General features: G+C 37.0%; 1 protein-coding gene across 1 annotated transcript; it reads left to right on the top strand.

The window, feature by feature from the left end:
* Positions 1-75: 75 nt before the first annotated feature.
* On the top strand, positions 76-26,590 carry LOC113236121. The gene is made up of 5 exons (XM_026472115.1): positions 76-228; positions 5,678-5,886; positions 20,135-20,228; positions 22,204-22,358; positions 25,763-26,590. Exons 1-5 carry the CDS (start codon positions 76-78, stop codon positions 26,052-26,054), a joined length of 903 nt encoding a protein of 300 aa, XP_026327900.1. The 3' UTR covers positions 26,055-26,590.
* Positions 26,591-27,862: the final 1,272 nt, after the last annotated feature.

The raw sequence follows: 27,862 nt of genomic DNA, 5'->3' as shown, positions 1-27,862 counted from the left end.
AATAATGTCACGAATTGGACGTTGACGTTTGGAATTCGAAGTTTGAAAATGACGTAGGGTTGTTCAAAACACAAAATGGCGCATAAAGTGAAGAATAATCATTACGTGGCGACGCATCGGTCGGGAGTAGATTCGCCATCATCGGGGGCCTATTTGCATAGGGCTTCCCCGAGGGATGAAAATGATAGCCATCGAGCGCCGTCTGAAAGGACACTATCCGAATACACGGTACGTACTACTGTCAACATAATTCTATTTAAATTGAAATAGGTATTATCAAAACTATGATATTCAAGATAATAAAAAAAGACAATGGAACTTACCAATGAAACAAACGTGTCCCACGCACGCACGCACGCACGCACGCACGCACGCACGCACGCACGCACTAATTACTACTTATCAAGTTCTTAGGTCTTCGCGATTGTTACACATAGGAAATGAAAGTATTTTTCCGTAAATATTTTGTTTTTTTTCAAACAAACCAACATTAGTTTTATTTCCTAGAACCTACCTGTTTTGACGACCTCGGTGACTCAACTGCACTGCGCTGGATGAGGAAGTCCCGGGTTCAATTCCCAGTAGGACCAATTTCGGAAATAAACTTTTCTAAATTGATTCTTGTCTGGATATTCCGGGTAACATCCCAGAGTGAACCCTTACTATGGTACAATACCCTACTTTGAGACTGATTTTCTGGCACATTATTATCATTATTGCCTAGCCAAAACATAAATATTTACTAGCAGTAGAGCTCCTTGTAAAAGAGTTCGTCCAAGAAAGTACTGCCAACAGATCTATTTCTGCCATCATTACTGCGTTCCGGTTTTGGAGGGTGCTGATGAAACTACATGCTCGTGAAACTTGTCAACTTTATCCCCAGAGAAAGCTTTGAGTTGCAGATGCAACTGTTATGGATAGGCGTGCCGCTTACATCATCAGACCAAATAGTTCCTCCAGTCTCTAGATTAAAAAAAAAACATTTTTACAAACACTGGTTTATTCTAAAACGTATTGAATAGCAAAACATATCGTCGGGAATAACGCAATTACGCGTAACTAGCATTGGATCATGAGTTTCCACTTCGGTAATTTAGTGGTCAAATGAAATCCGTGTAAACGTGGTGGTAACCAAATTAGCATGAATTACGGGAATCTAAATTATTATCAGTCCGTAGACAACCTAAATTAATGCTTATCATTGAAATAATAATGTAATAATGTTAAATCGCTCTCCTGTAAAATTTGGTTTAGTACAGATACGCGCCTTTTACTAATGTAAATACGCGCGGATTTGCACTATCCTCGACGATATCTAGATATTAAATGCTTACGTTCTTGACACGCAAAAGCAAAAAAAAAAAACAATAACAGACTAAAAGTTAAAGAAACCAGTTTAATAGCACAGATGTTAAGTTATTATTGTAAACAAAAAAATTGTTTAGCCTTAAAGTAAACAAGAGACTATTTCTATCTACGATATACGAAGGTATAGCGTTACGCGAAATCATATATTCACGTCGCTCTGGAATAAGGTTGGCACTTACTTTTATTTTAAATAATTTTACGGAATATAGAACTTCATCATATTATTCATAAGAAGGTCGTTATTTTTTGTTTATACAAAATATTATAATTTTTATAAATATTTTTTGTTTCGTTTGGATTACATGTTCAAGAACAATGTGAACATGTAATCCAAACGATTCTATTTTTGTTGAGTTTCTTAAACAATAGTAGTTTTTATTAGACATCTAGTGACGGAATGATCGAGTCGTACACCTTGCTTGTTGCTGTGCTACTCAGAGCTTTAATCGAGATTTAAAAGGTCTAAGGGGCGCTGCGACCGCATCCATTACCATGAGACATAAAGTTGCCAAGTCGCTTGTGCCTGCCGATTCACCAGCAGCTTTAACCTTCCAAACCAGAACGCAGTGCTTACATTACTGCTTGCGACTTTAGCTTAGTCCATTCATCCTAAAATGGAGGAAAAGATAATAAACAACAAAAAACACAATAATTTTCATGTGTATTTATTTTTCAAAAATATTTCTTATCATTGAAAAAAATGACAACTCTTTATGGTAATTGCAAGAAGCGTGTGTGTGAAGCGATAGAGTGTGTACTTACCCAAAAGAGATAAAATGTAATTTTATTTTTGTTGATTGCAAGAAGCGTGTGTGTGAAGCGATAGAGTGTGTACTTACCCAAAAGAGATAAAATGTAATTTTATTTTTGTTGAATTTCACAATCATCGTAAACAGTTTCAATTCCAATGGTAATGAATTTAACAGAATTTTTATCGACAATTAAAGTTACTGGTACACCGCTATGTCTATTCTGATGTTACTAGTATGAAATATAAACCTTGTACTGTACTAAGTCTCGTCCACAAGTCATATACGCAATACGAATAGTCAAAAATAGCTAAAATTTACACGTAAACAATTTAAAGAGCGAAATTTTATTGCAGTAGCGAAATTACCGAGAAAATTACAATGTCAAATAATATGTTACAATGAAATAGGTTAAGAACGCAATCGTGAACTTCCGTAAAAGTGGAATAGCTCCGAAATTCGGACTTCAAAAAAAGAACGGTAAAATGCCAATTTTTTTTTGTTAAATGAAAACTGTATTGTCAACCCTAAGTAAATAGGTGTAGAACACATGTCGATTTGTATTTTCGTACACATCAAAACACGATATATCGAGTGAAATACTGCGTCGAATCGTAATAGTTTCCTGTGCGGTATCGATTAAACTGCCGCAAACATCCCGATCGGAACGCCTTGCGCTAATGCTCGATGGTTTGGTGAATTTTATTGGTCAATTGAGTTCGAGTTATAAGCTAATGGCGGGAAATTATAATGTAATAATAATTATGCTAAGGGCCTTATCATAACTAACACATTTGCAATTTGGTAACTTTGGAGATATTGGTACCTAAAGCTTTTTTAAAATCAATTACTTGATTTGGCTAAAGAATAAAACTGAAACTAAATACGATATAAAAATACGGGGTTGTAAATCTCGCTTTGCTGAATCAGACATACTAATAACTAAATTTTTCTAAAATTTTTCTAAAAATATTGATTACGTTAGTTATGATAAAGACAGAATGTGCTCATCAATTACCTGGACTCTAACCAGTAATTACCAGTAAGGTCTCTGTACTATTTTAATTAAATTCACGGTCTAATTATACAATAATAGTTATTAAATATGAGAATTTCCAACTTTAGCGAACAATATAAAGTGCTTACAAAACAAAGAAAAAAGTTTATAAAAAACACAATTACATAAAAACTACTGAATAATTAAAACGGTCATTCTCTGACTTAATGTTCACTACCTAATTACCGTGGCATTTTTTATAATTTAAGTACTCGATTTTTATCGTGCAATATTATTTAATATTCGAGTATTGTATAGTGAAATATTATTTAATTATTACAACGAAAATTGGGTAGTGAACACTAGTCCGAGAATGACTAAACGAAAACAAAATAATAGACAAAAATACACAAAAGTTAGAGTATCATCACCAGTTACGTGATGTGTCGAAATGACGTTTGGTAATCTCCCGCCTGCCTGTGTCTATTTTGTACAAAACAAATCAAATTCAGCGTGATTTATGTTATTAAAAAGTCGCAATGTACGCACTAGTAATTGGCACTTGCAAAGGTGGTCGCCATCTGTACTACAGCAACTTAGTGCAAAGCTTTATACGTAACAACACTTCTGGACAATCAATATTACCGTTGGCGATCCTCAACAGAAAACTGACTATGACAATGAGTATCAAAGCAAACTTTTTTTGAAGTCGGTTAATAAGAACCATCTAGGCAAAAATGTAGGTCAGTATTGTCCGAAATACACAAAATACGAAAATTCTTTTTTAATATAGCTACTCGTAAATTGCAGTGATCTTATCGCTTAGACCACACAACCTCTGACACTCATTTCTCTGGTTGTTTAGCATTCTCCGCTAGTCACATTGTGCTAAGGTTTCACTCAATAACATTGTTTATGGCTCTTTAGACTGTTTACGTAGAATGTTTGCTATTTCTGACTGTTCGTATTGTTTATACGATTTATTCGACTGTACAGGGTCTTAATTCCATTTTATAGCCATGAGTGTTGTAAGGGACAATGTCGCACACCGGCTGTTACAGACGGCCGAGACGCGCTTGACCGGTCAGAGTAAATAAGAGTAGAATTACGTTAATAATTCGGGGCTCTGATTGACCGGGTGGCGTCCGCGGCGCATTGATAGGACCGGTACAGTGTGGGAGACACCGTATCGGTACATATATAAGAGAATCTTGTTAGAATTATTCAATCTTATTCGATATTCCGAATGGATTTTTATTACTCGACTTCTAAGTCAGATGGACATAAAGATAAGGTGTTCAAATAAGTTTTATGAAAATGTATACAGTCCACAGTTTCCTAACCTCCAATAAACGGGAAGAATTTACGTTTATACGGAGTTTTGTTGAAGAAGAGAAGGATATCCAACACCCGCTTTAACAATGTCACTTGTCAAAAATCGTTATATTTTCGTTTTTTTATTTATGCACGCAGGAATATTCCTACTTTTGGGTAAAACAAAGACGATGTCGTTGATTCAAACACATAAGTAACTTTTTTCTGCCAACCAGTTATGAGTTTTGTCATTGTTGAAGTCTACTTTTAGCAGCAGTAGAGCTACTAATGAAAAAGTTCGTCCCGGGAAGTAATATACTGCCACCTTACTTATTTCTATCGCCAAGCAGTAATGTGAGCATTACTGCGTTTCGGTTTTGAACGGTAAGGGTACTAATGAAATTACAGGCACATGGGACTTATTAACTTATGTCTCAGGGTGACGGACGCAGTGGCGGCACCTCTCAGATCTTTGTGATTCAAAGCTCCGTGTAGTACTGCAACTGTTATGGAAAGGCGTGTCTCTTTTTTCATGGTAACTAACGTCCTTCTCACCTGATGGAAAGAGACGATGAGGTCGAAGATGTATGCACACTTAAATAGTGCCTATTCACTCTCGCCTTGAAAAGGCCCAAGTTATAGCGTCCGGGGAATAAGTCTGCAGGAAGGGAATTCCAATTCTTTTGCCGTTCGCTGTATACACACACGACTTGTTAGTCCCGTCATCTGGTATTATAAAAAAGTCGATGTGCGACATGCACTTACGTACTGACACATCATAAACCCATTGAGATGTCACTACTGGGCATGGGTCGCCTGAAACGGAATATCGAGTTTACCATATTATCGAAGAATTAAACGGATCTTCAGAAATGTGCAGGTGTCATTACAATGTTTTCTTTGTTTTAGCTAGTAATTGTTGTTATAATTATTAATACACAGATCGAATACAGAAAAATTCCTTCGACCCGGCCGGACTCGAACCGACGTCCTCCAGCACACCGTGCCAGACGCATACCAACCAAGCTACGGAACGAACCAGCGGACAGTGGACCTCACGAATCTTTCTATGTATTTGTTGTAGTGTCTTTGCATTTAGTTTTTTCAACGACTTTTTTGTCTTCTGTTAGTCTAATGTCACAATAATTTGTGTAATTCGACAGGAGACCCAGCCTCTCCCAATTTGGATTTCACTGACCTGTAGGTATCTCAAAAGAACATTAAAATAAATATTTATATTTAATTACAGACAATGGACGAACGAACACGGTCGCCATCGGGTGACCACAGAAACGGTGACCACCGAAGTGCCGATCATCGAAATGGTGACCACAGAAACGGTGACCATCGGAATGGCGACCATCGGAACGGGAAACGGCACGCCAACGGATCAGCTAGGGACTCCGGGTCCGATGTGTACGTCACTAGTGCAGCGTACAGGCCCCCTTCTGAAATAAGGTGAGTTTACAAACACACAAACTTAAATTTCGCGGTTAACTTGCAAATGGTTCAGCTCATTCTGTCGTAATAAACCAAACTTAGGGTCGTATTCCAGAACTCTACTCAATACTCAAGTCAGGACATGAGTATTGCAGTGAGCACTGAAAATCATACTCAAGTCCTTGCCATTAGGGTCGTGTTTCCAGTGCTTCAAATCATACTCAAGTCTGCTCAAATCCTGACTTGAGCATTGAGTAGAGTTCTGGAATACGACCCTTAAACTTAAAAACTCAATCATCTTTATTTCCACACCATACACACTCGCGCACACACTAACAACACTAACGCGCGCTCAAAGCACTAACCCTATTAACTTTTAGATTCTAGACTTTTATGTATAATTTTTATTAAGTTATTTTAACTTCTTAAACTTAAATCAGTCAGTTTTGAAATAGTATTTATCACACTCATGCTCCATTTAGTAAAGCGTATATAGTTATAGTGTTAATGTTACCCATAGAAATATATTCCGAGGGTTGGAGACCTGAAATACAGGCTGTGAGCCTAGTTTAGGCATCAGTCTCCCACAATATGTTTATCATAGTATAGTTTGCACTTTTATTATGTTCACTGTATTGTATTGTGGTGAGAAAATAAAGAATTTATTATTATTATATTTCATAATCGTCATATTAACTAACCTCTACTGCTCATTCGTTAGCAGATTCCCCTGAGAAGAATGAGTAAGAAACTCTGGGAGTTGCTCTTTGTAATTTTTTTTTATAACATCAAATGACGGGACGAACAAGTCGTGCGCCTGATGGTAAGCTCAAGCATATCCGTAACAATTGCAGTCCCACTCAGAGTTTTGAATAGCAAAGATCTGGGGGGCACTGCCACTGCTCCCAACACCCTGAGACATAAGTTGACAAGTCCCAAGTGCCTGTAATGTAACCAGTATCCACACCTTTCAAAACCGGAACATATTAATAATAACATTACTGCTTGGCGTCAGAAATAGGTAAGGTGGCAGTACTACCCTGGACGAACTCCTTTGCAAGGAGCTTTACTGCTACTAATATACATTGGAATATACATTTGAATATACATTTGAATATACATTTGAATATACATTTGAATATACAATTGAATATACATTTGAATATATATTTGAATACAATTTATCATTTACAACATTATAATATAATAAATAGCATATCTATCAGTATAATAAATCAACAATAGATGGGTAACAGATTTATTACAACACAATTCAACTTAGCAAAATATGGCTGCTCCCTCCTCGGCTAGCCCGAGCTATCCGGCCCACAACCCAACCAAAAACAATATCCGTCCGATCTCTTCAAACCTCCCACCAACGACGTGATTGTTCAGCTTAACCCAACCAAAAACCCCGATTGCCACTTTCTTCATTTAACATTCTCTATTTGTTTTTTTTCTAAATTAATGAACCTCACACTATTCATTTCAAACATCTTAGATCGAGAATAAGAGTCATTAAACCTTTCTTCTGTAACGTTGCCATTTTGCAGATGTAACCTAATTACACTAATAATAGTACACATAGGTGAACATTTGTGTGCTACGAGAAAAAATAATGACCCATGGTCCACCCAAGTAAACCAGACAGGTAAATCATGGGTACGAAGGGAAAATAATCCAACCTACAAAAGATTATTTTCAAAGTCCATTTTACCAAAATATGTAGATTTTTTTAATTTGTTACAAAGCATATATATAACATTAATAACTAATTACAATCCAGCCTTTTTAATAGGCAGTTTTAATTTAAAACATTGTCCTAAAATAAAAGTATCTTCTATAAAGAAATTGTCTATCGACCAAAATTTTTGTTAATGCTAGTTACGGACTTTGTTCATGTGTTCATAGTGTAATTAACCCGTCACGCATTTTAGAGTCACACCGTGTCCCTAACGTTTTTGATACTGCAGCGTCCTAGAGCCACAAGGTGACGCATAGCTGTGTTTTCATCCACCATTTTTTTTAAATGTAAAAAAAAGACATAAAAGAAACAAAATGATAGGGACACCGCGTATCTCTAGGGTTCGAGACGGGTTAACGCTGGCATTAATATTTATTTTATTAACTACAACTTAATTATATTATATTAAATCAAAAACGTACGAATTTAAGATGTCACTTTGGTAGGTGAAAGCCCTTCCAAACATTAAGTCAAATTTCGTTCCAAATGCATTAACATTACCAGGAAGACATAAAACGGAACTGAGTAAACAGAAATCAGTGGACGAGCATATTGAATGCGCGCACGCAGGTCACGTCGCGATGATAAATGTGACTATAAATTAGCTGCATCTGGGTAACTGGCGCGTAGAGGTTGAATGCTAAATGTAGGTTGTTAGTTGGGTGGTTTTGTCGTATTTTGATAGACTCTAGTGCTTTGGAACTCGGAAATATCTATATAAAATATAGTCTAGACATACAAACATACAAAAATACTATCACGTCTATTTCCTATTGTTGTAGGCAGAGGCAACGTGAGGTACTTTGCTAAATTCCAGATACACCGCTTTCGCGGCTTCCACTCACTTCATATATTTATTATTCCTGTCTTTACTTTTGTAACGATATCACTTCTCACCTGATTGTTCTAATAAAGAACCTCTGCCATTTGTTTTATCCATATTCAAGTTGATATTAAACGCCTTGCGCGTAACGATCGATCTATAAACAAACCAATTTTCACTCGGTATAATTATATATTTAATTTAATTTCAAAGGATATAATCACTCATGGAAAAAGATTAATTAGCGGTGTAATTACGAAAGGCAAAATATTTACAAATAATGCGGATAATAACGGATGAAATGAATGAAATGAAATGAAATGATTATTATAAGTAATTAATTATATCTCTTGAGCGTTATTTTGACATGTCATATGTCATTTATTATTGTATCGAGGGAACCGCACCCATTTTACGCCGCGTGCGACCTTTCCCCGAGTTCGTATCAATATTCGCATTAAATTTGGTTTATTGTATTAACGAGTTTGGTATAGCAATCGTAATAAGCTGTTTTGTTAGCTATAATTAGTTGAACACGAAATCATAATTCTATTAACAAATGTGTTATTCTTCGACAGATTTTTAAAGTCATATTCTATAGTACCGGCACGCTATGGTGGCCGTTTTGACGTTTGTCTGCTCATCAAGTTTCATATTAATTCGTAACTACGTTGAAGGAGCTAATTGCTGTACGCTTCAAGTCCTTCTTCCCCCTATGTCCCTCTTACCCTACCTGACCCTATATAAAAACAGTCGGTTTCAAGCGACTTTTTATTGCTTCGATTATTGAAACAAAAAAAATCATTATTGTAACTAGCACGTTATTGTAAGGGTCGCCGTAAATTGCTGCAGCTAGACGACGCGACGCTGCACTGGATTAAAACGAGCAATGCAACACAAACTTTATCTTATACACGATAAGTTATATGTCTTCAGCAGCGCAGCGCGCTCTTTCTTATTCTTTTTTTTTTGCATTCATAGAATTGTATACTTTATGTACCTACTACAGAATATGTTGTATATTATATTTAGACGCCGCTGTATTTTTTTTTAATTTTTTGTTCAAATCATGCGGCCTGTAAAACGTATTACCTAATGGCGTATAAAAAGGCCGTGATAGCCGTCACCGCCGTCGGGGTCGTCAAAATCATGGGTTCGAATTTGGGCTTGCACCTCAGAGGTTTTCGGAATTTATGTGCGAAATGTAATTTGAAATTTACCACGAGCTTTTCGGTGAAGGTAAGAATCGTGAAAAAACCTGCACACATCTGCAAAGCAACTGCCTCATTGGCCGAACAGTTACCATGCCGGACTGCCACGCAGAGGTTCTAGGTTCGATTCCCGGGCCGGGAGAAATATTTATATAGCTTACATTTATTTATCTCGTGAGTTCGGATGTTATTTGTGATTGTATATGTATGTGTTCATGGCACCCGCGACACACGGTTTCCCTAGTGCGGGGCTATGTTGAGTGTGTGCGTTATTATTATTATTTTAAAAAATGTCTATGAAGCTCCCGATCCGCAGTGTGCTCGCGCGTGGGAACTACAGACCTTTCATTGTGAAAAAAGGTTTGTGCCCAGCAAACGGGCTTTATATAGGCTATTGCCTAGTGGCAAGTGTCACGACTGAATAAAAATACTTGCTTACGCGCAATTCTGCTCCTAATTTACACTACATTAATCTTTATAACTTATTACGGCTATGTGCTTTTATCTACTTTGTAACTTGTTTACAGTAATATTTGAAATAGTAAAATAAATTTATCGACACAGTTATTCTCAAACTGAAATAAACCTTTTGATCTTAAAATTTATTGTTATATGAACTTTGTTAATATCAATAAAACGCATTTAATGTTACATTTTAACGATTTCGTCAACAAACAAAAACAGATAATATTATTGTTAGTAAGTACAATGCAGTCATTTATTTTAATGTAAATTTTTATCCATTGTCGGGAAGCACGGATTAATCAAACAGTATATCTAAAGATGATGTTATGTTTACTCATTTACACTTTAGATCTGCTTTAAAAAGTTACTACAAAAACATAAAAAAAAACTTACAAATTCTCTTTGCAATATTTCGCACATAAGGTCAACTCAAAAATGGTGGAATTGAGAAAATATATTTTGAAATTTAAACACACGCACGTCTCTTTCAATCATATTGCAGGAACCTATCATTGGTTGACATTATTCCATGACGTCATAAAAACCTACCTACGTGACCTATAAGAAGATGTAATACATCATTGTACGTAATTGGTACATCAATATTACTGACCGACAAAGGCAGCATAAATCTGGACGAGGTGGATATTAACCCATAGCACCGTTAACGTTCAATCCTTGACTCGCCTAATTCTAGCGAACGGATCTCGAAACGTGTGGAATTACACCCTGGGTCCCCAGACGGTGGTAGACGAGCGGTTGGAAAGCGGCGGGCCACTTATAATCGAATTCTCTGCTCTTCTACCTTGAGTAATTAAGTCTGTAGCAAGCGACGACAGCTAGGAGCTCTATACATGACGTGACCACACGTCCCGCTTTTAGGGTTCGTATCCCGCTGTCCCCAAAACAGAACACACGTAAAAATAAATTTAAAAAAATGGCGCGAAAGTGACAAATATATAAAGCCAGGCAACCAGCCATTCATGCAAAGTAATTTTGCATATCAATCGCTCGTCTACAACCCCCGAGTGCATAACAAAACCTTTGCATTAAACGGCCTGGATTGATGGAAGATTACCCATCGCACATCACCACAATTGCTCTGATGACTCATCTTGCATGAACACATCGGTGTACTAGTATGTTTGTTTGCTCATCTACCTTGAATACTTGTATTGTTTATGTTTTGTCCTATATACAGGGTGGAAATTTGTAATGCCACTTGGAAGGAAAGTACGTTAAATACTGGAGATAGAAACCTTTACTTAAAGGAAACATTCCTTTATTTTTAAAAAGAAATAATACTGCATTCAAAGATTTTCGAAAATTACTAGCCACACGCGGGAATCGAACACGCTAAAATCTTTAAAAAAATGCACCCAAAATAAAAATTTCTTTTAAAAAATAAAGGAATGTTTCCTATAAGTAAAAATTTCTATTTCCAGTATTTAGAGTACTTTCCCTCCAGGTGGCATTACAAATTTCCACCCGGTATACTTAGTTGGTTTGAAAATGTTGTTCTAATTTTGGAATGCAATTTTTGATGGTAACTTCTTGGGTGAAAAAAACAATGAGACGTAAAGGGGAACTACCTTCAATAGCTAATTTTACTTAACGTGTTAGTTTTTAACCTACTATAAAAAAGGCGGAGGTTCTCAATTAGACTGTGTGTATGTTTTTTTGAATGTATGTTACGCGACATTCGTGAACCGATTTTGATGATTCTTTTTTTTGTTGGAAAGAGGGTGCCTAAGATGTAGTAAATTTGAAGAAAATATTGCACCTTTAAGGGTGGCAAACTAGGGGATGAATGACTTTTGAGGTCGGTTTTTTTAGTACTCTGTACTGATTTGGTTTTTTATTTGGGTTTTGATATTTTAATAAAATAATACGCACATACACATAATTACTTGACTTGCGCAAGTTTTCTTGCGGTAAAGCCCGACCGTGGAGTCGGGCCATTACATTCTTTCACATTCTAAGTGTGACGAATAAACTACGAAACCATTACGACTAAATTATTATAAAAAAAGCCACCGGCGCCTCGACAAAGGACTATTTGAACGTCATGCATCAAAATTGAGTTACCATCCGGGATTAGAACCTGGAACCTCAAATTACCTGTTATGGTTACGGTGTCCAAGGACGTTATAGTCCGGCTACTGTAGAATGTGCTTTGTTACTGATATTAACGGGTAATTTTCAAATTAGTGTTCTGTTCCCATTGACTTACAATCTGTACCTATAAATATATTGCCGAATATTGTTATGAGGTATTATTTGATGCCTATACGAGTAATATCATGGAATTTTATTTAATATTTCTAGAAAATTTACTCGAATAATTAAATAATAATAAAAGGAAGAGAAAACAAACCTGAAAATTTTGATTTAAACTGGCACGATTTTTACACATTCCATGGTCTCGAAGGGACTGAAGAGGCGGGTGTCAGCATCTTCTAGCCGTGCGAGTTTTTCCAAGTACCCGCACTTGATCCTCATTATTTATTTGTGCATTAGGGTTCTCACTAGACCGACACACAACACTCACGACATCCGGTGACTTGTCGGGCGATACTTGATGTCGTTTTATTGACGTTGCAATATGTCTGAAACGTCTAGATAAATCAAATATGTTTTATACGTGATTAAGTCCCGAATCAAAAATCAAATAAAACCTGAAAATTGCCCCTAAGACGGTATTGCATATTTTAAATACTAAAATTCCGTAAAAATCGGCAAGTACCACATCCAACAGCGGAGTATATTTATTAATTGCTATTTTTGATATGCTATGCTATTTATGATCGAAATATGTAGAATAATAACTACCTAAGCTTCAAGTAATAAATAATCAGTAATTTTATTGCAACCCACAACGTAAAAATACAGAAATGAAAACTTATAGCTATGAGAATCAATTGTGGACTCTGTTGGGCATAGCAATTTAAGAAAAGAGATGAGGACGATATACTAATGTATGTCCTTTGCAAAGAGAAAAAATTGTAAAAATAATTCAAATTGTAAAATTAAATTATAAAAATTATTAAAGTTGTAAAAATTTTATAAATTAAATGCACTGAATGACAAAATTCTATAAAGTAATAATAGTTATCTTATAGTCAATATAACTAAAATAGATTTAAAATATCAAATAACATTAAAAAAAAATATAAAATAGTAATACTCATTTGAGCGAATGATACCTCCCCTGAACTCTTATTACTTCACGTAATAAAGTAATTGCTAGTTCACACATCGAAAATAAAAAAACAAAATACAACACAATAATGCCAAGATTTGACAGAGAGGTTTTATCCAGTCTACGTACGTGTATCCTTGAAGTTTAGGTAAAAATACCCTGCCTTTCCCAATATCTTGTTATTTACATACGAAATTTTATAATATGAGAAAACTATAAAGGTTTCTTTTAATTGTCAACGGAATTCTAAAAATATTGCGTGATTTTTTAAAATTCTTTATTGGCCAGATTGTGGTAAACACAATCACACGAACACAATGAGATGCGATTTGTTCACGTCGCATTTAATTTCCCAATCACGCATTGACCACTGACAAGATGCGAATTAATGACGGATGTAAGGTCTGGATTGTTCCATAGTAAGGTCATCCTAAATAGGACATAGTGTAGAAAGTAAACTGAATTGGTTACGGGAAACCAACGTTATGGTTATAAAGTCTATGGTGTGTTTGGTAATTTGGTTTTTGTTGAAGTGCACTATAAAATAGGGGCAATAAAATGCGCTGGGGCCCTTGGGAAAATGTTTCATTATAGTTTTTTTACCCACAATAGAACGAGAAGCTGACCTATATACGTTTGGGGTAAGAAATATAATATAGATTTTAAGGTTTTCGTGGTTATTCACCAAATGATTATCACTAATTTCAGGGTTCTTACCACGGTATGACTTCTTTTTATTTTCCCGATATTTCGGAACGGTTGCACGCTCCATGGTCACGGGTAGACTGAACGGCGGCAGATGATGAAAGGTAGTCGTCGACAGCGCAAGAGGGTAGACAGATAATGTCTGGTCTTAAAGCTGTCATCTGCCGCCGTCCAGTCAACCCGTGACCATGGAGCGTGCAACCGTTCCGAAATATCGGGAAAATAAAAAGAAGTCATACCGTGGTACGAAGCCTGACATTAGTGATAAATATAATAAGATGTTTACTACCATGATACTCATATATTTTTTGTGACATTACTCCAGTACTTTGTTATAATTATTAATACAAAGATCGAACACAAAGGGTAAGTTGGCGGCAGAAATCGGTAAGTACTTCTCTGGACGAACTCTTTCTCAAGGCGCTCTACTGCTACTAAATCTATTAATGCCGCGAAGCAGTACTGCGTTTTGAAGAGTAAGCGCGCTGCTGAAATTACCTGGGACATGTCAACTTTATGTATCAAGGTAACAGGAGCAATGGCAGTGCCCCTCAGATCTTTGCCATTTAAAGCTCTGAGTGCCAGTGCAACTTTTATGTTGTCGTTTAACACACCAATCCACTTGACATCATAAAAGAAATGCTAGCTGTGAAACATGAGATCTTGAGTCTTCTATGATTTTGATAGCACTGTCTGTACTACAATCCAAAATACAACAGCGCTGAAAAAGGACCAATATTGACCGTTAAAAAATCTACCCAGACAAATTCTGTACATCTAGATAACCCTACCGCCAGCTCTATTTGCGTCAAGAATCACAAAACACCGATAGAAGAACCTATATTAGCGAAGTTTCAACAAAAGTACAGTTAGACAATATCAGGCGCCGCCAATCACAGCTATGTCGCGTCCGGGATTTAAACCCGTCGATATACAGCACTTCTCAACTAATCTGGATACCGGGTCAAACGGTATTCCGCACCGTCTTCAATATTTTACGTGATTTATGAATGGCGGTCGTATGACTTGTATGGAAACGGTTAAACGTATAACGTGTGCTTTATATATACTTTCTTCGTTTATAATGTAATAATAATACTATAATACTTAACCTAAATGTAGACCCAGGCCTCCTCTTACAATGGAAGGTATTGGGCTGTTCCCACGCGGGTCCAATACGGATTGGAAACTTCACACACATCATTAAATTAAATTGCGACGTTTTCTTTCGCCGAAACGCTCGACGTGAATTTCAAATTAAATTTCTAAACTCAGAGATGCAAGCCCGAATTCGAACCCACAACCTGCCGCCTGGGAGGTGGTAAGTTTAAACTACTAACCCAGCACGGCTATTACATAATATTATGATAAATAAAGTATACAAAGCGAAATATTACACTTGAAAACGTCAAGTTTTTTTTTTACTCTAGCAATGACAATCGAATACTTTTAGAAAACTGAGTAAGAAATTTTAAAAAATGTCATACGGCAAAGTCATACGTGCCCAAGGTGCTGTTGTTTATTACAACAATTTCTCAACCCTATGACACTAGCAAAAAGGTGTCACTGTAATGTTTTTAAGTTAGACATATACGTGTAAGGGTTCAACAAGAGGGTCTTCAATAAAAAATACTTAAATCCAAATAACTCTCCTTGTATTCCAGAAAAGTTACAATTTACGACTCGTTGTTTGCTACAGTCATGACAATTGCCGCAGTAATAGTATTTTTTTCATCCTTCAGTACACGCTAAGGCATCTCATCTCAATTGGCCACACTGCCAGTTCTTAGATTGTATTTATTTTTTCAGTAATTTAATTTTCTGAAATATTTTCAAACTTTCGACAATAATGATTATAGATGAAACGGATAGTGATTTGACCGAATGCCGGATATCCGGCGAGCATCAAGGCCGGACAACCGTCTATCCGTTTTTGCTTTTTTTTTGTTTCCCTTCGTTCCGCATGGAACAGGCGAAAGTCAGGGACCATACTGCCTACTCATTAGTTTCTCTTTTTCTTCACTTGACCGTTTTAGTCTTTTTTTCCATCCTCTAAGGTTATTGCTCGGGTGGCGCCAAAAGTGACAGTTCAAGAGAAGTTGCGTTCGAGTAAAAGAATGAATGTCGCGTTCAAGTAACATATAAAAAAAGGAATGTCGCGATTATGTATTTTCAATAAATACGCCGTCTACCATGTACAGTAGTAAACACGCACACGTTACCTATTTCTCCCGCCAAACAGTAAAGTGACCAATACTGCGTTCCGATTTTGAAGGGTATGGGTGCTGGTGAAATTACATGTACATGGGACTTGAGACTTAAGTCTCAGGCTGACTCTGAGTGGCACTGCAACTGCTAAAGACAGGCGTATCACTTACCACCACGCGCACGACTTGTTCGTCCCGTCATTAGAGGTTAAGTGGTAGCTGACCATGTTGTAGGTTTCCTCATTACGTTTTTAATCTGAAATATTAGATCAAAGCCTGAGCAACAAAATTAAAACATCTTCCCAAGTACAAGTTGAATTGGTCGATGCCTGCATTTCTAGATATTCATAATAATGCAGGTTACTACCAGTCCATCTTAAGATCACCCGTAGGCGGCTTTCGCTTTACAAAGAAGTCGCCTGAGCTCGCTTGACTTCGAAGTGGTTTGTACACATATCACATTCACGTTTTTAATAATTTAAACGAATAAACCCATCCAAGTCCCGAATCCAGTCGAACAAGTCCCTTGTGCATCTATTAAGCCATCAATGCATTTTATCATGACACCAGCAGCGAGGCGTCCATATAACTCGATTTTCACCGGCTTGCCTAAAATTTCTATTTATGTATTAACAAATACTACATTTTGTGCTAAATTTGATGTGTGGAATAAGTTAACCAGTGAAATGAAGTATATAAGTAGCCTTGTGTGCTAATAAGTCGTGTTTAAGTGTCGCAAAGGCGCCATTTTTTCTTAAGTTAGATGTTTTTTGTTTTGGTCTGCACTGCACGACACACACCTAAAGAAGTTCCTGTGAGAACTCCGTGACTTTAATAATGTTAGTACCACTGCGTTTATAAAAACGGAGTCTTATTATTTATCTTTTTTATTTATTAGCTTCTTACCTTTCCATACAATCTTTGACAACTCATTTATAAATAAACATTTTTTCGGATTAAGAATGACTAAGGGTTTCGTCGTAAAGCCCTTTTTTGTGATTAGAAAGCTTCTGTCAACATAGATGAATAGGCTGTTTAGCCTTAAAGGTTCCTTAATTCAAAATTGTTTATTTTTTAAACGTTCCTGCTTTCTTTAAATAGATGTTTTAAAAAAACGTTACTTTTGTCATGATTGGACGTTGACGAGTTCCTTATTTGAGAATGATTTCGAATTCTTTTGGTCTTTGACCAAACTTTAAAAGCACAATGGGTTTTACTCTTTAGACATAAATTCAACTCTCTGCCACTAACAATAAGAACGATCCGTGTCTGCCGTCGACGACTATTAGGTACCAATAAAAAGACTTACCAGTTATATGAAAAACATTTCAAGGACCTTTTTCTTTTTTTTATATGTCACAAGACTTTTTTTGTGTAGTATAGCAACACAACTCTCGTTTCCCCCATTACCACGTTGGCCCAATCAAATGAAATCTTTTATTTCTAACTAATTAAATATAAATTTAAATATTAAACAACATGACATACACTTTGATCTCAAGGAAAGTAATTAAAGCACTTGTATTGTGGAAATTACGACGGAACCACAAACATCCAGACCCGAGATAATATAGAAAGGTTAGTTTCTCCATTGTATGACAGTTTTTCGTTAGTCCAGTTACATCGATCTCTGTTAGTAGATGGTGACGCTATAATAAAAAAATTAAAAGAAACTTCGATAGCTCGTGGGGAGCTGCGGGATAGATGAGCTCGTAAGTAAAAGGAATGGAAGCCGTGCTACCACCAACCTTTATGTCCGAACGTCGTAGAGCTCGTCTTCTTTCACACACTTCACGTGCGGCCGATCACCAATAACGCCACCATGTAATATATTGCGTACGCGGCTCAATGCCGGGCGGAGAAGCGGGATATTTAATTTTAATAAATGATGCGACGTCGCGGATGCGGATTTTTCAGTTCGAATGTAACGTCCAGTAACATTAACAAAGTATTTTTTAATTTCACTGGCGATTTATGTGGCTATGGCGTAGCACGGATTAGGACGGGAAAGGTAAGGAGGTGCGAGCTCAGACAAACTATACCTGGCGTTACCAGTAGATATTTAAAAGTTTAGAGCAGTGAACAGTAATGAAGGAAAATCATTTTCATTCCAAGTTCACCTGTTTTCTTTTTTTAAGTAAAATGTCAAAATCAAGGAACAAACCAATCAGGTAGCTTATCAGTGGCACAAATTAACACCAATAAAAAATAATCGACATCTACATGACCGATGACCGCCAAACTGACATCCGAATCGTTATATAATCGATAAATTAATCGATACGACCTTGACTCGATGCAATTCGATTCGAGTCGTGACTTCGACATCCCATCACCCGATTTGTAAAGATAAGTTTGATAAATGATCGATTTTTCATTATTAGTTGCATAGTTTTGTGAAGTAATGGGGTTATACATTTTGTTGTCTTAATTGATGATTGAATTGGAAGGCTGGAGCTTTAGATTGTAATCCCATTAACGAACTTATTACAATCTTTAAATCGAGCTTTAAATCGCAAAGCTCCGAGAGACACCGACCCTGCGCCCTTCACCCAAGACACAAGTTGACAAGTCACGTGTGCTTGTAATTTCACCAGCACCCTACTCCTTCAAAACCGGAAGGCAGTAGTAATGCTCACATTACTGCATGCTTGTAGAAATAGCTAAGGTGGCAGTATTTCTTTTTTTTAAATATTTATTTAAAAAACCAAAGTCTTTATATAGTGAAGTGTATTTATTAGCAAATATAGTGCACAACGTGCAATTGTATTTTAGAATTATTATATTGTAGAAAGCTCCTTAAACTTAGGCAAAGTTCAAAATGCAAAGGCAAAATTCACCTACCCTATCCACCTTCCTAAGCCGCTTTCTTCCGTAGATACCTTAGGATACATAAAGACCTGATCGTGACCGAGACCACACAACCCAGCAATCTAATTTAAAAGAATTATCTATAAAAAATACTTTTACAAAACTAAAACAAGATCATGTCAATAGTTCAGTGTGCGAAATATAATCATGATTTGTAACATCGTGACGTTCGTACGTGAGTCAAGATTCGGGACGGTCGTGAGCGCCGCAACGTCGCCGCGTGCGCAGGTGATGGCTTAGCGGAAAAAGTGAAATTTGGAAGCAGGTGAATGACGAGACATCATTTTTATAACCGTTTTAATGTTGTTTAGTCTTCATCTTACCGTGAAATATAAAAGGCTATCACTAATAATAGCCCGTAGAATTTGTATAAACATTTTTCTGTTTCTTTACCTTCGTCACCTATGGCATAAATTTGGAGATGACATTGCAGTACTATCGCGGTTACCGGTCCATTGCCCTGGAGTGGTGATTATGCTTACTTAGTACTTTAATTGGTAAGAAGCCAAGTGCTGCGAATGGTACAATAGGATAATGTGGTAGAAATCTTTGTCTCTTTTCTTAGTTACGGACAAAATCGCCCGGTAGAAATCGTCGTCACGTGTCTTTACGGACAGATTCGCCAGTGGAAATTTTAATTTAATTTTTCGTTTCGTTTAAAGTATTTTTAAGTTATTGACATTGGTAAAAGTAACGTCAATTACAGTTATCCACGAATGCAAGTTAAATGAACAAGCGTTTGTAGTTTGTCTGCGGTTATTAAGCATAAGAGCAAAAGTTATCAAAAGGACAAAATGGTTTGAGATTTGGACTAAATGCTATCTCTAAGCCTTTCGACTAAGTGTGATCTCTAAGGGATATCTCGTCTCGTTACTTAATTACGGACAAATTCGTTAAACGTTAATATTGATCTCTTTTCTTAGGTACGTACGGTTTTGTATATTTCTCGATATAGGTACAATTAGAGAGTATAATTTTAGAATATAACTTTTAAGTGTAGGTATAAATATAAAAAATAACATTTTCTATTATTTTCAGCCGTCAGTCGCGAGCGCCCCGCAGCGTGTATTCTTACCGGAGTGCAGTAGCTCCTTCAGTTGCGTCCACGCATCGCTCCAAGGTCTCTAGAAAGGTAATGAACAAGAAAATATTTCTAATTAATCATGATTTAGCAACAAAACGTTAATAAAACATCATGCGTGACGATTTGCATATACGAGAGGATTCATTTTTGCCCGGTCAGCCATGTTTCTTGAAAAATCTTCATAAAGGTGACCTCGTTCTATTTTATGGTTCCTACATCTAATCTCTAAGAGCGGTCACGCACGGCAACTGTTCTCAGTCGCGATGTGACGATACACACGTGCAACTTAAGCAGCGATACAGCTCCCATATCTTTTCTACATAAATTTTGTTAGTAGTAACCCTCCTATCAACCTCTTGGTTATGCGGAAAGGGCGCTATCTTCTATCACGTTGAACCTGTGCGCGCACAGGAACCTTCTAAGTTCAGGTTCTGGCCCCAGATCAGCCAGTATACAGGGTTCTAACAGACCGTTGTCGCTGACTTCATCCGGTTCATAAGAGGCTAGTGCCTCGGGTGAGCGACTCCGGGTACACGTACAGTACCCTCCTATTTTCCAAATAGGTACCGGAGCTGTAGGCACGCTCACTTCTCGTTGCGCGTTGCAAAACTAACGGTTGTCACCACTAAGCCGTCAACTCTAAAATCCACTACCAAATCTCCTCATTGGTGGCGGAGCTGTAAGGCTCGCTCACTTCCCGGCTCTGAAAAACGGCGTCTCTCCGTTGCCCAATAACCTAAGCAGCTGGAGGGACCGGAGGATATCTAGCTAAACCACTGCCGGAGATGCCGGTTGCAGTGTCCTGCGACCATGTCCGGACATAGCTTCCGACTTAAAGGGCAACGCACGTGCCCTGCGCGTCTTCTCGCCTTAGGTCTTCGTCTTCTCGCCTTAGGTCTTCGTCTAGGCCGCAAGTAAGACCCGCTAGCTGCGCACGAGATAGACACCCCCGCCACACACCACCGGGGCAAACAAACATGTCCGTCTCTGCAGCTCACTACAAACCCCAGCGAGTCCATACCCAAGTCCGCGCCCATCAGAGACCCATGAAGGCGTATCAGTTCAGGTGCCTTTTGCGGCCGCTGCAACCAAACGCGTTTTTCGTGACGAGCGCTGTGGCTCAGTCACCAGTAATCACGATCTTCGGCGCGTTTGTTATCAAATTTCGGATTTTGTGATGTTGATAATTGTGCGATCGTCTTTATTTGCTTATCAATCTTTGCTTTCAAAACACAGAATCGCTTTATGCGATAAACCTTCTACAGTCTTTATTAACTCACGGACAAAATTCTCCAACACTATTTGCGACAAAAATACGGAGCACATCTTCACACGACCGCGGGGTGACGGCGAAAAACATAAATCGCTATTGTCGCGATGCAATCACGCGTATTTTCTAAACAAGGAAACTGTCTTAGGAACCACTAAGGCGATTATTACACTGTACCGCGCCCCGCGACGGAGCGCGGAGCTGCGTTTTTTAACGTTGTACTGAAGTATCTCAGTTTGTATGGAAAACACGCGCCGTCGAACAGACTGACAAGTGCAGGGTATGGCACCCTGCGCCCCGCTCTACCGCGCAGATTTTTAAGCTTAAGGACATGTTCAGTTTTCTACAATAGATCTCGACGTCGATAAATTTATATTTGCTATTGAAAATCGACCAAATTGATTTTCATATTTTCTTAAATCTTTGTAATGAAGTTGAAATTATCCATTTATCGATCTTGTTCGTAAAAAGGGGTGTATCCAATATCTTCGGTGTCCTTTTATTTGAGTAAACAAAAACCAAATAGATACTACAACAGCAGCGTCCTGATGAATTCTGTATTATTAACCATTCTTTTCAAAGCAGGATCTTGGTTACATATACAATCACTACGGCGATCAACTGCGCCGCTGGCCGCTGGATCGCTGCCCCCGCGCAGATTAAACCGCGTGTTACAAATACAAATGCGCGATCCGTCTCTAAGGAAAAATCTGCTTTTAGGATTATTTAAATTGTAAGTTAAAACTGTTGCAGGCTGGAGTGAAAGTGGACGCTATGGCCGCCCCAAATCCGTTCTGTCCGAACGTGAAGGGTATGTGCTGCTTGATGCTGCTGCTCAACCTCGGCTTGATCCTCGTCACACTCGGTTTCGTTATCGTGCTGCAGTTCTTCGAACCGCTCTTCGTGTGGTAAGTGTCGACGCAATTATTATTTAGACGTCCGCATTCTAAACACTTATAAATACACGTCACACCCTTACCTCGTACATGTGGGATTAGAGAGTAGGGAAAAACTGACTATAAAATTTAAACGTTAAAACGTTGTACTTTTCGGAATAGACGTGCTTATAAAAGCGTTTCCACTTAAACGCTTTTCAGTTTGAAGCTTACAAAATCGTTTAGAAAAACGTTTTACTAAAGACGTAACGCGAATTGCTGCGATGCGATTTCGTGCGGCAAGGCATCTCACTGCCACGGTTCGGGTAACCATTCCTTTGCCGATCGTCAACCGTACTGAACGTATTTTATAAAAACAAGGTTGCGACATGGGTTGTAAAAAAAGTGTTGCACCGCTGTTGTTATAAGAAAATATAGGAATAAAACACAAAGAAGATTAACATCGCAGGAATGCGCGATGCGGAGCAATTCGCAAATTCTTGCGACGTGTCGTGCGAGCTCGTAGATTTCTGCGATGCAACGTCGCATCGCAGTTTTGTGTTTCGACGCAAATATCAAAGTTTCGCCTTAAATGTAGATATCGCTGATCGATAGCCTAGAAGTAGTTTATATTATATATACAGCTATGGATATCAATTAATTTCTCTTTAATATAAAACATAAGACGCCATTTTTTTTTCTTTGTAATATTACTAAAATATTGATCATGAGCTAAAATTAACTTCTGAACTTCGACAAATATGCGTGTCAATAGATGGCATTGTGTGTTAAAAAATAATTTATAAATTAACGCTTCCTAATATGGGTAGATGGCGCTAATCCTAAACAAAATAAAAGAATAGCCGGCCCTATCCATAAAAAATTGTGCAATAAGCGCCATCTAGCTGATTCGTTTGTTATCAGTAGAAATTAGACTAGCTTGCAAATGTAAAACAAATTAGTTACAAAAACAACTAATTGGCACTCGTCGCGACATCTGTACCAATGGGTACTAAATAAACACCCGATTGCGCTGTCATGAATCGCGATTAGCTCTGAAGTTGCTAATACCAACAAAATTATCTCAAAAAGACTACAGTCCAACGCAAAAGTGAATAAAACCTCTTTAGAAATAGTACAAAATGTTACATACTTTTTAACACGAAAATTTCATAAGAAAGTCAAGCAAAAACCAGTTTTCCACAGTCAATAGTGTGAATGGATGGAGTATGAAATATTCTTCCCACTGTAACTACCGGCACACTTTAATCTAGCACGGTGCGTCAACAATTGAATCAGGGCTGTCACACGCCTTTGTTATTTCCAAATTTCTAAGATAAATTAGAAAAAACAGGCCAATGTCGGAATATAATATGTAGACAATCGAACGTTAACCACGTCTGAATATTAATACCCAGTCTTATCACATTGAACGTTGATCAACCGTAGCTACATACTTGGATTAATTAAATTGTTTGAAATTTCAAACTAGTTCAGAGGCGAAGAAGGGTAATTGAACGTAATTTTAAACAAAGAATCTGATAATCCGTTCCGTGACTTAGTTGGCATAGCGTCTGGCACGGTTTGCTAGGAGACGTCGGTTGAAATCCGGCCGGATCGAAGGAATTTTTTCGTATTAATGATTATAACAAACTAGCGGAGTAATATCAATTCAATGAAAAATTAATTACAATTAATAGAGTCATCTCTAGCCAGGGCCGATAGCTGTAAATGTGACTGGCTGACGAAAAACTTTCATACATTTCTCATAGATGGCGCTACGGCTAAAAGTCGTTGAATAACAAATACAAAGATCCGACAACAAGCACATAGAAAAATTCGTAACATGCACTGGTTTGTTCCGTGGCTTAGTGTCTGGCACGGTTTGTTAAGAGACGTCGGTTCGAATCCGGTCGGATCGAAGAATTTTTTTTCTAAATGATCGATCTTTGTATTAATAATTATAACAAACATCTGAATTAAAATTTATACTGGCAATTAAACTTTTGATCTTAGCTATGTTGTAGAATTCATTTACACTACTGATGACATGATTGTCAAAAGCCAAAAGGTATTTCATGTCTGTCACTCATTATGTATAAAGGCATTTTAACTGCCTCCGTGGCCGAACGGTTACCATGCTGGACTGCCACGCAGAGGTCCCAGGTTCGATTCCCGGGCCGGGAGAAATGTTTGTATGGCTTACATTTATTTCTCTCGTGAGTTTGGGTGTAATTTGTGGTTGTCTATGTGTGTGTACATGGTACCCGCGACACAGGGTTTCCCTAGTGCGGGGCTATGTTGAGTGTGTGCGTTATTTATTTATTTATTATTTAAAAAAATTTAACTTTCTATATTGTACAGTCGGTCATAATAATATTATTAATGTTATTATGACCACATGTTTATTCAACTGCCTCCGTGGCCGACCGGTTACCATTCTGGACTGCCACGCAGAAGTCCCGACTTCGATTCCGTGACCGGAACAAGATTTGTATGACCCACATTTATTTCACTCGTGTGTTTGGGTGTAATTTGTGGTTGTCTATATGTGTGTTCATGGCACTCGCGATACAGGATCTCGTTAGTGCGGGGCTATGAGTGTGTGCGTTATTTAATTTACCAAATTATTTACATAGCGTTAAAAAATAGTCAAAAAGTTTTGCTTTTAAATGAAACCCAAGCAATACTTTAAAAGCGACAACCCTAGTGAAAGTCGATAGTAGAGCATTAAAAATCACTTTGCTCAAACGCACTAACGGTGCATATAATTCGGAATGAGCAAATTTCGAACGATTCGTGACAATTTTCGCGGGTCATAGGGTAAACCTACTTTTGCATCGGACCTTGCTTGGGTAAACAAAACCACATACTATTCGACGTTTTGTTATCGCAACAAAAGCCGCCAAATCGTCTCGCTTTGTCACACACTACTTTGTGTGAACCTCCTACATTCAAATGAGAATAAAGAAATCACGACAAATATAACGACACAACTTTCTGGACGAATACCTGATATAATAACTGAATGTAGGTTTCCAAAATTCTTCGGGAAATGAATTTGATTTGGCCAACATTAATATTCCGCTACTTACAAAAAAGACTTGGCTTTAAGATTAGAATATACATTAATTGAGAATGGATAAGGGCTTATAGCATAAGGGTATTATGGATTACAAACACAAAACTCTGGACAAATCGAAAAAACAAATAGAAAATTAATCACGATCATTATTTTTAGAATTACTTGGTTACAAATTAGGTTCCGAAGTACATATTTTTTAAGCGCTTCGATATCTGTCTACTGCATGTGCCACATTTCAGGATCAATACAGTACAATGTAAACTGATCATCGTTTACACTGTACCGCATTCTCCATAATACAAATATTTTTCACCACAGACAATTCCCTAATGAATAATTATTTTTATTTCAGGATCCTGGGTATAGTTTTCCTCATATTCGGCTTCATCACTCTGCTGGGCAGTTTGATCTACTGCGTAGTTCTTTGCAGAGAAAACCCCTATCCCCGGTACCCTGACGATTTCTACTGGACCCACCATTGGTCGAAAACAATAGGACCATCCGAGATCCACTACAGTGCTAGTGAAAAACCGTATAGACAAAACGGACATAGTGATAGGTATAATAAGTATAATGGTAAATATTCTGATAGAGAAAGCGCTAAAGGGTATTCAGACAGAGAAAGCAAACTAAGTAGGTACTGAGAAAGTGTCTGTATGTTTTAAATCGGTGCTAAAAATACCAGTGGCAGTTTTCAAACGCAATTCCTGATTTTTGCGCGGGAAAATGTAACATCCGCCATGTTAAACATAATCCGCAATTAGGGAAATAATACAAAGAACTACATTTCATTACTCATTAACGTTTTGTGATAATAAAACTGTAAAATGAAGTTTATTCGTAACAGCTTCGTTAATTTTCAATACATAATACTTACCTGAAATCAAGTAACGGCATTGTAAACGTGTAAGGAACACGTATATATGTAGTTTACAGTAAGCGCGTCAAGTTATCGCTTCTGCCGAATATACTTAATTATTTTTAAGATGTATTTTGTAACTTAATTGTAAATAATAATATTAATTCTTGACACTCGAAGAAGAATGCCATATTAATTATATAGATATTTAAAGTGTTTTGTAGATTAAAATTGTTAACAATAATTTTATTTACTATGTACGCTTTCGGTGAATATTATTATATTGTAATTGAATTATTTTTACAAAATAACCCTGTGTAAAATGTGAAATTAGATAACAATAATTGTGAGTTAAAAAAATTAATCTTTTCATTAAATATGTACCTACGAATATTACTTAGTTGATGTATTATTTTAAAAACCTTCCGCTGAAATCGCGTTCATGCTGTTATTTATTACTTCTCATGTGATTTAAGTTTACTTTCAAATGCAATTATGTGTGAAACATTAATCGTTACATATCAAATCGACCCCTCCTACGTAAAGTATCGTATGTCGAAATTGCCAAGTTTACAGGGAAGCGTTTTAAAATTCTCCGTTTTATTCGGCAAAGCTCGTTACTCAAATAGAGTGATCATCCAACACATCCTCTAACCGATATCTAGGATTTTATGATACTCTATGTGAGTAGCGAACTTTGTCGAATAAAACTGAGAAATGCTAAAGTCACGTGTTTTGCTTATTTCAGTGAATTCAGAATATTTAAAAGGCTCCTCTGTAAACTTGGCAAATTCGACATACGATACTTTACGTCGGAGGGGTCGAAATACTCGAAAGCGATCGTGTTTCATTTTCTGAAGTTCCAGGAATGGCTTTTGACATTAGTCATGAGTTTTCTAGTAAGCAAAAAAGTCGTTATTTTTCGTCGAAGGAATTTTTCTATTAGTTCGATCTTTGTACTTTATTGGTAGGTCAATGTCTTTATACTAATAATTATAACAAACTAATAGTCGTCACAAAATAAGAGGCACCTTTTCATACTCGCAATCGCTACTTAAATAGGGATGTAACTAAACATGTCGGTAACCATATTGATTGATTCTCACGAGAAATAGATTCAGAATCTTATAAGTCGATGATCATTAAGAATATTTTTCGGGTCTTTGGTTTTTAGTTCTAGATATAACAATTACCATACATAGTTTAATATAAATAATAAGTAAGTATATTAAATGGTTACAGTGAGAACCTGTAGTTGTTGTTATAGCGCATTTACATTAACAAAGTTCACAAGGACAACTTGTAGTTAAGTAACAAAATTCTAAAACAAAAGAAAACAGACTTCATAATTTAAAAAACTTTCATAGTTTTACAATCCTGTGGACTCTCATTTGCAACTAGAGAGCACATTACGATTCGATTTTCATGAAAATCGATACAAATATTTGTATAGATTCATTTAAATGTTATTTTTAACCGAATCGATTCAATGGAAAGGCAAAATGTGTAAGCAAGCAATAAACATTTTGTGATAATATCAACAAACCGATTTACATTCATTTAGTTGTAAATATATTTTGGTCTCGATTTCGA

The sequence above is a fragment of the Hyposmocoma kahamanoa genome, unplaced genomic scaffold (assembly GCF_003589595.1).
Source record: "Hyposmocoma kahamanoa isolate Upper Pololo Valley unplaced genomic scaffold, ASM358959v1 89, whole genome shotgun sequence".
NCBI classification, from domain to species: Eukaryota; Metazoa; Arthropoda; class Insecta; order Lepidoptera; family Cosmopterigidae; genus Hyposmocoma; species Hyposmocoma kahamanoa.
This window is presented reverse-complemented; position numbering and strand designations above follow the sequence as displayed.